This window comes from Heptranchias perlo, chromosome 18 (genome assembly GCF_035084215.1).
Source record: "Heptranchias perlo isolate sHepPer1 chromosome 18, sHepPer1.hap1, whole genome shotgun sequence".
Taxonomy (NCBI): Eukaryota; Metazoa; Chordata; class Chondrichthyes; order Hexanchiformes; family Hexanchidae; genus Heptranchias; species Heptranchias perlo.
This window is the reverse complement of record NC_090342.1, coordinates 46428270-46443190: the sequence shown is the minus strand read 5'-3', so window position 1 is coordinate 46443190 and position 14921 is coordinate 46428270. Positions and strand designations below refer to the sequence as shown.

General features: G+C 42.9%; 1 protein-coding gene across 1 annotated transcript in view; it reads right to left on the bottom strand.

The window, feature by feature from the left end:
- Positions 1-13846, bottom strand: part of LOC137334837 (A disintegrin and metalloproteinase with thrombospondin motifs 20-like) — a 423984-nt gene extending 410138 nt beyond the window's left edge. Inside the window, exons 1-2 of the mRNA XM_067999860.1 lie at positions 13382-13846; positions 12391-12734 (exon numbers count right to left, since the gene is read on the bottom strand). Coding sequence (XP_067855961.1) covers positions 12391-12734; positions 13382-13472 — 435 coding nt within the window. The 5' untranslated portion in view covers positions 13473-13846. The remainder of the gene's footprint in view (positions 1-12390; positions 12735-13381) is intronic.
- Between the last annotated feature and the right edge of the window lie 1075 nt (positions 13847-14921).

Below are 14921 nucleotides of genomic sequence, written 5' to 3'. Positions count from 1 at the left end.
CAGACAAAAAATGACAAATCCAAAAAGATTTAATATGGCATCCGATTGTTTCTTAAATGATTCCAAAGCGTTTGCCTCTTTTACCCTAGCAGAAGTCCATGCCATGTGGGATCGCTCTTAGTCTGAAGAATTTCCTGATATCAGTCCCAAGTTTTCCTTTTACTAGTTTGAACTTGTAACTCCCATATCCTACTCTCCCAATTTGGCTTGAAGTAATTTTCCAGATATAGCTTTCCCAAACCATCTTGCTACCTTAAATACCTTAACAAAATCACCTCTTGGATGCTTCCTTTTGAGAACAAAAAGCCCAAGTTTCTCCATTAACTCAGACCTCTAATATTAGGGATCAGCCTTGTGGCTTTTCTCTGCACTACCTCTAGTGCTTGAAAATCTCTATGTCTTGGTGATGAGAAGTGGACACAGTACTCAGAGCAGTATGGAGTTTGTGATGACTTCCCCTTACTTGCACTCCACCGTTTTGACTCTGTCGTTCAATGTTCAATTTTCTTTGCTGATTGCTGCTCGGCATTGGTTCGACATGTTGAACATTAAGTCTACTAAGACTACCACGTCTCCTTCAACAACAACTTCAGTTATTTCAACACCACTCATGGAGTATGTCGGTTGCCCATTTTTCCTTCTTACGTTCAGTACTTCACGTTTGCTTCCATTAAGTTTCACCTGCCATTATTCTGCCCACTTACATATTTTGCCTAACTTATTTTTGGCAGTAAACCCACTGCCCCTCCTAGTTTTGTATCATTTGCAAAGTTGTCCAATTTGCATTGAATCCAAGTTATTGATATAGATTAGAAACAATAGAGGCTTCCCTGGGGCACCCCACTCAGTATTTCTCTCCCTCCTGACATAACTCCAATAATAAGTACTCATTATTTTCTACTCTTCAACCAATTTCTCATCCATTCCCAAGATTTATCATGAATCTCTACAGCTTTGAGCTTAACTGATAGCTTTTTGTGTGGAACTTTGTCAAATATCTTTTGGAAGTCCAGGTACACCACTTCATAGCACTTTCACCATCCACTTAAGATATCAAAAAAATCAAGGAGGTTGGTCAGGCAGGACCTTCCTCATCGAATCCAAGTTGACTGCTGTTCACTAGGTTATTATTGAACAGATAATGCTCATGTTTACTCTTGATCATTGAGTCAGTAGAGGGAGGCTGGGGAACAGGGGTCAGGGGAGAGAGGGAGAATGGGGGTCAGGGGATGGGGACCACGTGCAAAACCACGAGCAAAGATACTCAACTACAAGGAACCCAATCTTTATAAAGTAAATGCAATAACATTTGAAGACATCACATGGTCAAGCATCATCTGGACAGGCGTCATATGATCAGAACGTCACGTGATCAAACCTCCAGGAATTACTACACTGTAGTTATCAGTGTTTGTTTTGTTCACACATATTGAGAATGGACACCAAGTTAGCCAAGTTCAAATCTACTGATACCTTCCCAATGTTCAGTGACTCCCTCATAACATCCTGATATCACAGTGAATGATGTTGCTGTGTTGTGGCATTCCAAACAAATTTTCATTTACTTTATTGGTGTTAATGGACATATTCTTTTAAACATGTTGTAGGCCCAGTTCATAATTATTTACAACAAAGAAAAAGAAAACTGGGTTGAATGTTTCCATGCTATTGACTTTGCTGTCCAACATTACTGAGTTTATTGAGAGGCAGCATATTACTGCAATCTCCACAAAACTCAGTTTCTGGATTGTAAGCATGCTGCCCTATCGAACATTATGGCCATCTGCCAAATTTTAATTGATTACTTGACATATCAAGTTCACTCCAAACTGGTTTGCTTCAACTTCATTCAACCCTTAACACACAGCTGGCACATCTACCATAAATCCCTGCCTCCTTCAGTACAGCTGTGCCATCAGTGTATTCATTAGTTACTTAAGCTTGCCATTTTCTGGAAAAAAAACATTTAACAGCCTCGTTCAGATGGAACACCCCCGTACATTAATGCTATGAAAGTCCCTTGTTCTATGATCTTTATGATAAGAGTCATTCAAAGCGCAATTACAAGCATTTCCACCTACGAGCCTAATCCAAATGCATTATAGTGCAACACAACTTTAGTTTTTGCTTCACCACGTTACATTTGATGATGAATTTAGAACAGCAGAAAATTCAACATGCCTTTTCCATTTTCTACAACAGGGTGGTGACATTTGAATTAACTGGTGGAGAGAACTGACATTTTATGTCATCGTGACGCATATAGGGACAGAAAGACATTGGTCTTTTGCACTGTATGGACATTCAGCCAATTTTCTGGTGTGACAGTAACACAGAAGCCATTCATCACAAAGAAGCTAAAAAATAGTTGGAACGATTTGCCAGAGCTCAATAACCTGCACTTTCCTTTTTGCTTAACAGAGAAAAAATAATTTAGTTAACTTAGCCAACTTTATATTAACTCAAAAACAAAAAACTGCGGATGCTGGAAATCTGAAATAAAAACAGCTCTCATTATCACCTCCTTTTGTCTTGCACCATCATCATTTTCTCATTTAATCACAGACCTCTCCCTTTTGTTCCTTTCTTGCCCCCCCCCCAAACTCCTTTTCCTAGGCTCTGTAGTTGCTTAAAAGCTGTTCATCTACAGCATCTTCCAGTTCTGATATAAGGTCATCGATCTGAAACGTTGGCCCCGATATTAATGGAAAGGAAGGGAGGGTGTGGGGAAAACCCAGCAAGGCCAGGCTTGTGGAGGCCCTGCCGATCTTAACAGCAGGGTCTCATTTAAATAATCTGCTGCAGACTCCTGCTCAACAGCCGGCCAAATTAACAGCCTGGCTGGCAGGCGGGAGCGACAATTTGCGGTAAGAGGCCGCAGCCGGGGACCTGTGGGAACGATCCCCAGCAATCAGTGGGGAGTGTGGCCACGATCAGGGATTCTTGCTGCGATCGGGGTTGGGGAGGTGGGGGGGTAGCCCAGTGCAAGGGAGGTCCAAGGTTTCCTTGTCAGGTCTGTCGGAACACTCCTGCCCCTCCTGGCCCACAAAGAAATCGGAAAATTAAATTTAAGACTTACCTTTTAGGCCTCTTCTGACTCAGGATCCGGCTCCCGGCAGGGCAGGTCTTGCTTGACTGGGGAGATGACACTGCCCCCCACCTCACCCTCCTCCCCTGAAACCCCCCCCCCATCACCCCCATCCGACACCCTCCCACCCCCCCAAAGTGGCATACTAATTATGAAAAACCGCAGTGAATACGATCAAGGTGTCCATTGGATGTTATTCCCATAAAAAGGATGACCATGTAGATACCGGAATTCCAATGTCCACATCATCCTCACTCAATGTTCAGCAATCCTCCTTACCCAATCCATCCCAATCTCCTCTACCAAGGAAAGACCCTGACTTTTTCCACCTTCACTGCACAGTGCCAATGATAAGCACAGAATTATGTAATATCTTCAATGTATGTATCTGAAAGTACAATATTATGTAACCTGTAACGTACCACAACCCAAGACAGCAAGTAAGAGTTCATTGCACACCCCAGTGAGAAGTCATTCATTCTGGAAGAGGATGAGAGGGGAGAAAATTGGTGAGAGAAAGAAAAATATTCTGAATGCATGTTTGCCTACGTAACAATGATCACTGCACTCAAGTAATTCATTGTATTTGAAGTGCTTTGAGATGTTTCTGAGAAAATATGTTAAGGCACTACTTACAGGCAAGATTTTCTTTCTTATAAAAGGTTTTTAACTGCCTCCTACTCTCTCTCTTTCAATCATGAACATGGACCCAAGATTTTACAAAGGACCATCATTTCCAGTATTACATCAAATAAATTTTAAATTCGGTCAGTCTTTGATATCATGACGTCTGTACATCTGGGCTAAATGGATATCCCTTCCAAGCTATACATGAAATGGCAATCGCAGCATTGCTGGGGACAATGGCCAATAAATGATCAAGTTTAACATAACCCGTGAAATACCCAGGAGTGAATGTCAGGTATACAACTTTAAAAGGCTAAATTTAATATTGAACCGAAAGCCAAAACAGTATAATACATGTCAGAGGAGGAAGTGTTCTGGTCAGAGTCGCCAAGAAACAGGGGAGACATTTAAGCATTGGAGGCAGAGCAGGGAGGAGCCACACAGCTGATCCCTAATGTCAAAGTTCTAAGTTATAAGGAAAGACCGGAGAAATTTATGCTACTTAGCCTAGAACGGAGGCATCTGAGAAGTGATCTTATAGAGGTACGTATGTTTGTTCAGAGAATGGAAAAAGTAAGCCCGGAATATTACTTTGAATTAATTTACGGGAGTAGAGCAAGGTTCAAACTAGTAAAAGGTAATTTTAGGGCAGACATCAGGAAACTTTTCTTCATACAAATAATGTTCAACATATGGAATAGACTTCCAAATTGGAGTGGAGGCAAAAACCCTGGAATCATTTAAGAAACAATTGATACTAGAATCTTTCTGGATGGTTCAATGAAGATGGGCTGAATGGCCATCTTCGTCCCAAATTCTCGTGAACTGAACAAGGTCCAACGTGTTCCCAATTTGAATTATTGCTTAAAATTTTAAAAATAAAAACTGCAATATTTTGACATGCATGGTCAATTGTATTCTCAAAATAATGTAGACCTAATACTTTTTAAATAATATACATGATATTCCCAAACTTGCCTGAGATCTTCTAACTTAAAATATATGCATTATAATCTGCATTTAAAGCTACAGTTGTAGCTCTCCTAATGACTAAGCCGGTTAAAACAGTGAGTTTGAGTTAACAGGTTCATATCCAAAAAGTCGAGGTTCAGTCACTGTCTGTGCTGAATTAGCTGATGGCAGCCGGGACTGCTTTTGTCGTTTGAATGAGACATTAAACCAAGCCACATTCTGCCTGTTTGACTGATTCAGGCATGTATTAAAGATCTCATGGCACTGTTTGAGGAAGTGCAAGGAGGTCTCCTGATCAATAGGCCTCCCTCAAGCAACAAAAATAGATCAACAGGTCATTCATCTCATTTTTGTTTGTTGGATCTTGCCGTGTACAAAATGGCTGCTTGTGTACCTAACATCTGTCACAGCATTTCAAAGTACTTCTCTGTATTTGAAGTGCATTGAGAGACTTAGGAGAACTGTGATAAGGTACTTTTAAAAAATGCAAGACTTCTGATTAAGCTGGGGGGAAACAGTCTATCAGGGCCTCCTGGTCATTACCACCTGCTGGAAGTGTGTGTGTGTGGATATTGGCTGAGGACACAGTTGGGCTTCATTGTGAAGACCATTCCACTTGGGCAAGGTACTGGTGGGAACTGTTCTGCAGCAAGGAGTCCGTGCCTCCAGGAGAGGAAGAGGGGAGGACAAAAAAAAGCAAAAATTGTAAAAATTATAAACCTACAGTATAAATATCACAGTGTTATTGTTTGAAGTAAAAATTCATTATAATTCTTCAGTCAGTTCAAACTTTGCAGCCAGGTTGAAGAAAGCTGGAACAGCCAACACACTTCACTGCAAGTGCGCCACAGCTCCGACCTGACAATCACAGATCAATACTGATAGAAGGCTTGGGAATAGCTCAGATTTATGCCTTTCAAATGAAGGAGGATGCACAGTGACAAATGGCTCCCACGGGCAATGTGGGGCAAACGAGCATCAAGTTGAAAAAGCAACAATGTTGCTTCAAAACTACTCAGTTGTGAATAGCAGCAGTCTCTAAGTTGAAAAGTTGAACTTGCATTGCGCTTTGTCTGGGAAGCTGTGTAAAGAGTTTAAATTACTTTGCAAAGTTGGTCTTTAAACTTAGCCATACGACAAGAAAGATTGACAGTGTCAGAAAGCACAAGGTCGCTTTCTGATTGTGTGTTTGGGAAGCAAATGCATCTGAGAAAGAACAGACATGTTATCACAATCAGAAGCACAAGGGATAGAAGCAAACCAACACTGGAATTTCTGTTATGCCCTTGACTTCAGCAAAGGTTCTGCAATCATTATACAGTATTTGCAACTGCACATGGAATATGTCTGCTTCATATTCAACAAGTAAAGGAACACATATATTCATGAAAACTTGGAGCTTGCAATGACCCTCTGGGCTCATAATGCTGATGCATTGATGCAGAAAGATTCTAATACGGAAGAATTTTTTTAAAGTAGGAAACGAAAATTTCCGTCATGACATGGATTGTGCAAATGGATTCTTTTTATTCGTTTCCACAATTCTTTACAGTTAGCTGCCAGTTACCTGTATAACATTCAGGAAACATCACTTCTAACTTCTCACCATTCACCAGAATGAGACCAAGGCTTAAAGGGTTAAATCATGAGGGCAGGTTGCATAAATTTAGCTTGTATGCCCTTGAGTTTAGAAGGTTAAGGGTGATCTAATCGAGGTGGTTAAAATGATAAAGGGATTTGATAGAGAGAAACTATTTCTTCTGGTGCTGGAATTCAAGAACAAGGGGGCATAATCTTAAAATTAGAGCTAGACCATTTGAGAGTGAAATCAGGAATCATTTCTTCACATAAAGGGTAGTGGATATCAGGAACTCTCTCCCCCAAAAAAGTTGTGGACGCTGGGTCAATTGAAATTTTCAAGACCGAGATCAATAGGTTTTTGTTAGGTAAGGGTATCAAGGGATATGGAACAAAGGCAGGTAAATGGAGTTGAGGTACAGATCAGCCATGATCTAATTGAATGGTGGAACAGGCTCGAGGGGCTGAATGGCCTACTCCTGTTCCTACGTTCCTAAGCTCCACTTAACAGAACTGTGGCAGCAATAAATTTCCCTGACTACATTGTGTACAATTAGTACTGCAATTTATGGTCTAGGATTTCATCTTTACGATCCAGGTGCAAGAGCTTCACCCATGTGGTTCACAAATTGGACATGCATCACCCAGGATTATCTGTCCACTAATGGATAGGAAAGTGTAGACAGGGTGTGTACAAATGTCCAACAGTTGTTCCCCAGATGAAGTTCTTGCTTCCAGCTGCTGAAGATGAAAATCATGTATCTGTATAGCATTCAGTCCAAGTGAATGAGACACTAATGCCCACATAAAACTTCTACTTTATAGAATCATAGAATGGTTACAGCACAAAATGAGTCCATTCAGCCCGAAAAGCCCGTGCTGGCTCTCTGCAAGAGCAATCCAGCTAGTCCCACTCCCCCGCCCTATCCCCGTAGCCCTGCAATTTTTTTCCCTTCAAGTACTTATCCAATTCCTTTTTGAAAGCCACGATTGAATCTGCTTTTACCACCCCCTCAGGCAGTGCATTCCAGGTCATAACCTCTCGCTGTGTAAAAAAGTTTCTCCTCATGTCGCCTTTGGTTCATTTGCCAATCACCTTAAATCTATGTCCTCTGATTCTTGACCCTTTCGCCAATGGGAACAGTTTCTCTCTATCTACTCTGCCTAGACCCCTCATGATTTTGAATACCTCTATCAAATCACCTCTCAACCTTCTCTGCTCTAAGGAGAACAACCCCAGCTTCTCCAGTCTATCCACATAACTGAAGTCCTTCATCCCTGGAACCATTCTAGTAAATCTTTACTGCAACCTCTCCAAGGCCTTCACATCCTTCCTAAAGTGCGGTGCCCAGAATTGGACACAATACTCCAGTTGTGGCTGAACCAGTGTTTTATAAAGGTTCATCATAACTTCCTTGCTTTTGTACTCTGCCTCTAATTATAAAGCCCAGGATCCCATATGCTTTTTTAACCGCTTTCTCAACCTGCCTTGCCTCCTTCAACGATTTCTGCACATATATCCCCAGGTCTCTCTGTTCCGGCACCCCCTTTAGAATTGTACCCTTTAGTTTATATTGCCTCTCCTCGTTCTTCCTGCCAAAATGTATCATTTCGCATTTCTCTGCGTTAAATTTCATCTGCCACGTGTCCGCCCATGCCACCAGCCTGTCTATGTCCTCTTGAAGTCTATCACTATCCTCCTCACTGTTCACTACACTTCCAAGTTTTGTGTCATCTGCAAATTTTGAAATTGTGCCCTCTACACCCAAGTCCAAGTCATTAATATGTATCAAGAAAGGCAGTGGTCTTGTACCGACCCCTGGGGAACACCACTGTACACCTCCCTCCAGTCCAAAAAACAACTGTTCACCACTACTCTCTGTTTCCTGTCACTTAGCCAATTTCATATCTATGCTGCCACTGCCCCTTTTATTCCTCGAGATTTAACTTTGCTGACAAACCTATTATGTGGCACTTTATCAAATGCCTTTTGGAAGTCCATATACACCACATCAACTGTATTGCACTCATCAACCCTCTCTGTTACCTCTTCAAAAAACTCAATCAAGTTGGTTAAGCATGATTTGCCTTTAACAAATCCGTGCTGGCTTTCCTCTATTAATCCACACTTGTCCAAGTGACTGTTAATTGTGTCCCGGATTATCGTTTCTAAAAGTTTCCCCACCACTGAGGTTAAACTGACCGGCCTGTAGTTGCTGGGTTTATCCTCACAGTCTTTTTTAAACAAGGGTGTAACATTTGCAATTCTCCAGTCCTCTGGCATCACCCCTGTATCTAAGGAGGATTGGAAGATTATGGCCAGCACCTCCGCAATTTCCACCCTTACTCCCTCAGCAACCTAGGATGCATCCCATCCAGACCTGGTGACTTATCTACTTTAAGTACAGCTAGCCTTTCTAGTACCTCCTCTTTATCAAATTTTAGCCAATCCAATGTCTCAACTACCTCCTCTTTTACTGTGACTGCCAGTATCTTCTTCCTTGGTAAAGACAGATGCAAAGTACTCATTTAGTACCTCAGCCATGCCCTCTGCCTCTATGAGTAGGTCTCCTTTTTGGTCCCTAATCAGCCCCACCCCTCCTCTTACTACCCGTTTACTATTTATATGCCTACAGAAGACTTTTGGATTCCCATTTATATTAGTTGTCAGTCTATTCTCATACTCTCTCTTTGCCCCTCTTATTTCCTTTTTCACTTCCCCTCTGAACTTTCTAAATTCAGCCTGGTTTTCACTTATATTATCAAGCTGACACCTGTCATACGCCCCTTTTTTCTGCTTCATCTTACTTTCTATCTCTTTTGTCATCCAGGGAGTTCTGGCTTTGGTTGCCCTACCTTTTCCCCTTGTGGGAATGATCTAGACTGTACCCATCTCCTCTTTAAAGGCTGTCCATTGTTCGATTACAGTTTTGCCTGCCAATCTTTGGTTCCAATTTACCCGGGCCAGATCCGTTCTCAAACCACTGAAATTGGCCCTCCTCCAATTAGGTATTTTTACTCTAGATTGTTCCTTAGTTTTTCCATAACTAATCTAAACCTTATGATACTATGATCACTGTTCCCTAAATGTTCCCCCACTGACACTTGCTCCACTTGACCCACTTCATTCCCCAGAACCAGATCCAGCAATGCCTCCTTCCTCGTTGGGCCGGAAACATACTGATCAAGAAAGTTCTCCTGAACACACTTCAGAAATTCTTCCCCCTCTCTGCCCTTTACACTATTACTATCCCAGTCTATGTTAGGATAACTGAAGTCCCCCATTATCACTACTCTATGGTTCTTGCACCTCTCTGTAGTTTCCCCGCAAATTTGCTCTTCTATATCCTTCCCAATAGTTGGTGGCCTATAGAGTACACCCAGTAGTGTAATGGCACCTCTATTGTTTCAACTGGTGAATTTCAGAATGCAGTCCTTGAGCATTGATTGAGAGTGGCTGAGAACTCTTCATCTTGTGGTGCAGAAGTGGACAGTTTGTCAACCCTATAACTCGTGATCCATATCGGTACCAACAACATAGGTAAAAAGAGGGATGAGATCCTGCAGGCTGATTTTAAGAAGCTAGGAAAGAGACGAATAAGCAGGACCTCAAAGGTAGTAATCTCCGGGTTACTCCCGGTGCCATTCTGAAATTCACTAGTTGTGAATAGAGGTGCCCAAATAGATTCTGTTCTAGTTGCTTCCAGGACGTCCTCTCTCTCCAGCACTGCAATATTCTCTTTAATCAATACTGCCAACCCCCCCACCCCCCACTCCTTTCTTTCCTTCCCTATCTTTCCTGAACACCTTGTATCCAGGAATATTCAGTACCCAATCCTGACCTTCTTTGAGCCAGGTCTCCGTAATCGCCACAACATTATATTCCCATGTGGCTATTTGCGCCTGAAGCTCACCAACCTTGTTTACCACGCTTTGTGCGTTTACACACATGCACTCTAAACCTATCTTAGACCATCTTGTATTCTCTCTTAGTTTGATCCCACTTAATACCGTACTATTTCTTACTCTAATGCTATCTTTCTCTCCCAATCCTTTATGCACCTTGTTTCTCCTTTCCAATGCTACATCCTGGTGCCCACCTCCCCTACCAAATTAGTTTAAACCCTCCCCCAAAGCACTAGTGAACCTCCCCACAGAGGACATTGGTCCCTGCTCCGTTGACGTGTAACCCGTCCGGCCTGTACAGGTCCCATCTCCCCCAGAACCAGTCCCAATGTCCCAGGAATCTAAAGCCCTCCCTCCTGCGCCATCTCTCCAGTCACACATTCACCTGCTCTATTCTCCTATTTCTATACTCACTCGCGCGTAGCACTGGGAGTAACCCAGAGATTACTACCTTTGATATCCTGCTTATTCGTCTCTTTCCTAGCTCCTTAAAATCAGCCTGCAGGATCACACCCCTCTTTTTACCTATGTTGTTGGTATCGATATGGACCACGAGTTATAGGGGTGAAAAACTCACAGATGAGAGCTAAAAACTGTCCATTTCTTTACCATAAGATGAAGAGTACTCAGACACTCGCAATCAATGCTCAAGGACTGCATTCTAAAATTCACCAGTTGTCCTGCCTTCTCCTGCTGTCAGCACATAAACTGAGGGACGAGAAGGCGGAACCAACTCACACAAACCACTCCCGATTAAACCCATTCCCATGGATTCAACCCCCCCCCCCTCACTCTGAAGCAGGAAACTAACAGAAGTGCAGTCATTAAGACTGATCCTCTCTTCAACAAGGGTCATCTTTTTCAAGTATCAAGCTCTACCGCCAAGACATAAAATATATATGACAGGCCAAGCATAAGCTGTGGGGTTGTATTCTTCTGTGCTCCTAATTTACTTAATTTTGTTAATTCTGGGATGCATAGCTGTCAACAGGTTGTGCAAGTCTGGGCGAATATGACCTTTTAATGGAATCATGCCAGGTCCCAAATCGAACTAAAGCAATGAATACAGTGTTGCTCATAGAACAAGGTAGCATTTACAGGAAAGTCTCTTCCAGTCCTCCTCCTACCACCGGAGTCTTTTATTAATAAATGAGAAATGGAAATATGATTAGAAATAAGCTCTAATTGAAGCTTTATTCCAAGCACACTTTCACCAGTTTGAAAACTACTGCTAGATTGATCCTTAGGATTAGCCACAACCATTAGACAGAAATCTGTTGGGTCAAGGCCACTGCCAGACTTGGCTCTGGGACTTGGCCAGTGCCCTTTACTTTCCATTAGAGGATGCAGCATATTTTCAAACCGTGTAACATGTTTAATTTAGAACAGGCAACGGGGACATTTGAGAAGGCTGAGAATCTCACTGCTGTAATTACTGTGTAAATTGCCGTGCAAATTTGATTTCTGGCGATTATAAACAGCAGATAGGCCAGCGAGAGAAAAAAAAGACAAGTGCCTTCACTTAAATATTCCATTTGGTTGTCACTGATTCTCTGTTCTAATTGCTAGGATGTCAGATCTTACGGGCAATCTTCACTACCCGCAACGCTGTTCTGGTTCCCTCAAAGCATCCCTGAAAGGGCTGTCACAAAGTACGTGCTGTCCTCGGTGTCAGCTTGTTCCATTAGCTTAATCGAGTTCGCTCACTTTGCTTCCCAACTGTTCACTGCCCTCCCTCCGCAAGCTGCCCGACGGACTGTTGCAGAACAGTGAATCCAAGTCAAAGTTTCCGAGCGACACCGCAACAAGATGCCAATCCCCTTATCTTTAAGGCGGCGTGTTGGTAATAAGTAAAACAATCGTTTTACAAGTGACAAAAGCAGCCAAGGCTTTCAAAAAATCCCATCTCATTCCTGAAATAGGGATCACACGGGATAATAATGATATATCGGGGTGGTACCAAGACCGACAGCCGACTACATTCTTAGACAGATCTCGAAATAATGACTGCCAGACTCTTAGAGGCAAGCTCTGGGCCAAAGAGTTCCCCCTCCCCTCGACAAACTCCCTCCCCTCTACAAACTCCCTTTCTCACTGCAGTCTACTCAGCTGCCAAAGTGAGGATGATACCAGACAAAGTGACCATTGAAATCTGCTCTCCTTCCCTCCAAGCCCAACCTCCCCTACCACCCCCCACCCAACAGAAGAGATATACTCACAAGCCCAGTGCACAGGCTGACAACGGCGGTGTGCTCCATCTGAGAGTTGACATGCCCGGCGTAGAAACAGTGCTTCAAGTCAGAGTGCAGCCCCCCTGGCTCCTCACTCCCGAAGTGACTGACTCGGTACGTGGGTGCAATGAAGCCGGAGTCGGCGCTCAGGTTGAGGTGGTAGAACTGGCCGAAGGCGCTGATCTGGTAGTGAGTCCTTGAGGCCCACGGCTCCGGCTCAGAGCTTCGCTTCCCCCTCCTAAAGTGATGAGCGTGAGGGAAGACGTCTCCGAAATCGTTCACCCGTGTAGGCGTGATTATTTCATAAGATCTTAATTGTTTTATGAAATTCTCTGAAACGAATAGGTGAACGTGCAGTTACACGCTGGGTCCCGCAATTTCAAGCGTTATTTTCTTATGCGATGTTATAATTTAAGTATAAACTTTTACAGTTAAACAATATTGTGAATATCCATTGTATATAATTTTATATTATACATGTTTGTGCAAACATACACTATATATATATCTTATACACACATTCTATACACATATGTCTGCATACATGAACCTATTATATACACATATATTCTATAAATATACATGTCTGCATGTATAAAACTGTTCTATAAACATATTCTATACATATAAATATATGTCTGCATGTATAAACCTATTCTATAACACGCGTATATATTCTATACACTTAATTGTGTGCAAGTATAAACATATTCTATGCATATATATTTATTCTATACACAAATATATGTATGCATGTATAAACGTATTCTGTACACACATTATATATATATTGTACACATAAATGTGTGCAAGTATAAACATATTCTATACATTCTACACACATAAATATATGTCTAGATGTATAAACCTATTCTACACACAAAGATGTATGTATACATATAAATGCACTATATGTCCGCCTCCAGACCAAAATAAAACTTCGAATCTGCACCCAAGTGCAAAATAAATACACCAGTACCTTGTTTAGGATGTAAACTCAATTCCCGAGAAGGAGGGATAAATACAAACAGTTGACACAGGAGCCCTTCTACCCAGATCATCAGCTGCATGATTCCCCCCTGAGCGAAGCAGCCAAGGTTTTCCCCCCTGAGCGAAGCAGGCACTCAAATCGCTACCAGCTTCTCCCGTGTAACACAAAACTCGGCTCAGGCTTGCCAGCAGCAGTAGCAGAACCAGAAGCAGGAGGGGAGACTGTCGGTTACGTAAATGCTCTTTGCAGTAACATCCAGAGAGAGAGAAAGAGAAAAAAGCTGCAGGAACCCCCGAACGCCCATTGCCCACATGGACTCATTTCACCAGCCTCACGCCGGGGAAAGCGCTCGCCATCCCAGTCATTCTTGTGCACCCTTCAGTGCATATCCCCGCTGGCTAGCTGGCTGGACAAACGGCAGACGAGCTCCGAGGAGGGATGGTGCTAGCTCCATTGATTGTTTCGGCCATCCGACATCAAACGCACGGGACCCGCCTCTTGACTTGCTACCTAACCAATCCGCCCCTTCATCGAGAGAGGCAGGCGCTGCACCAACTTCCAGGGATAACTTAACCCTTTTCAGGCTGCTGTAGGATTTCTGAACCCGCATCCGGAGCCGCACTGCACCGCTGGCGTCAGTTTAAAATACCGACTGCAGCTCCTGTGTTCAGTTTTTGTCGGGAATTCGCCGTTTGCAGGCACTGATCTTGCACTACTATCCCAGCCCCGTCAAGATCCAGGAAATATTAGCAGGATTTATGGTTACTAAGAGGGCAGCAGATTCAAATGGAACTGTTATTAAAGTCCCTGCATCAAAATATTTTTTTAAAATCAGAGTTGAGTGGGTAGCAATCCCGGTGAGTCTGTTAACCTGGTTCCCACGAAGACTCTCAGTGAGTGGGCTGAAGCATGAGATCCCTGAATGAGGATTGCCAATAGCACCGTATCTCCAGGACAGTCTTCCTAACACGTCCTCCATGGGGACAGCTCCAGGATGTCACCATTACATTACAGGAGGATTGTTACCTATAGGCATGCAAAGTTAAATGAAAGACAGACTTTCATTTATATAGTGCCTTACACAACCTCAGGATGTCCCAAAGCATTTATAGCCAGTTACGTACTTTTGAAGTGTAGTGACTGTTGTAATGTAGGAAACACGGCAGCCAATATGCCCATACCAAGGTCCCACAAACAGCATTCAGATAATGACCATATAATCTATGCTTTTGGGGTTGGTTGAGGTATAAATATTGGCCAGGGCACCAGGGAGAACCCGCCCACCTGCTTTTCTTCAAAATAGTGTCATGCGATCTTTTACACCCACGTGAGAGAGCAGAGATGGTTTAAGATCTCATCCGAAGGACGGTCCCTCCGACAGTGCAGCACTCCCTCAGTACTGCACAGACAGGTCAGCCTGGATTATGGGCACAAGTCTCTGGAGTGGGACTTGAACCCATAACCTTCTGATCGAAGCTGAGAGAGCTACTACTGAGCAACGGCTGACACCAGTTAGATCAAAGTACTG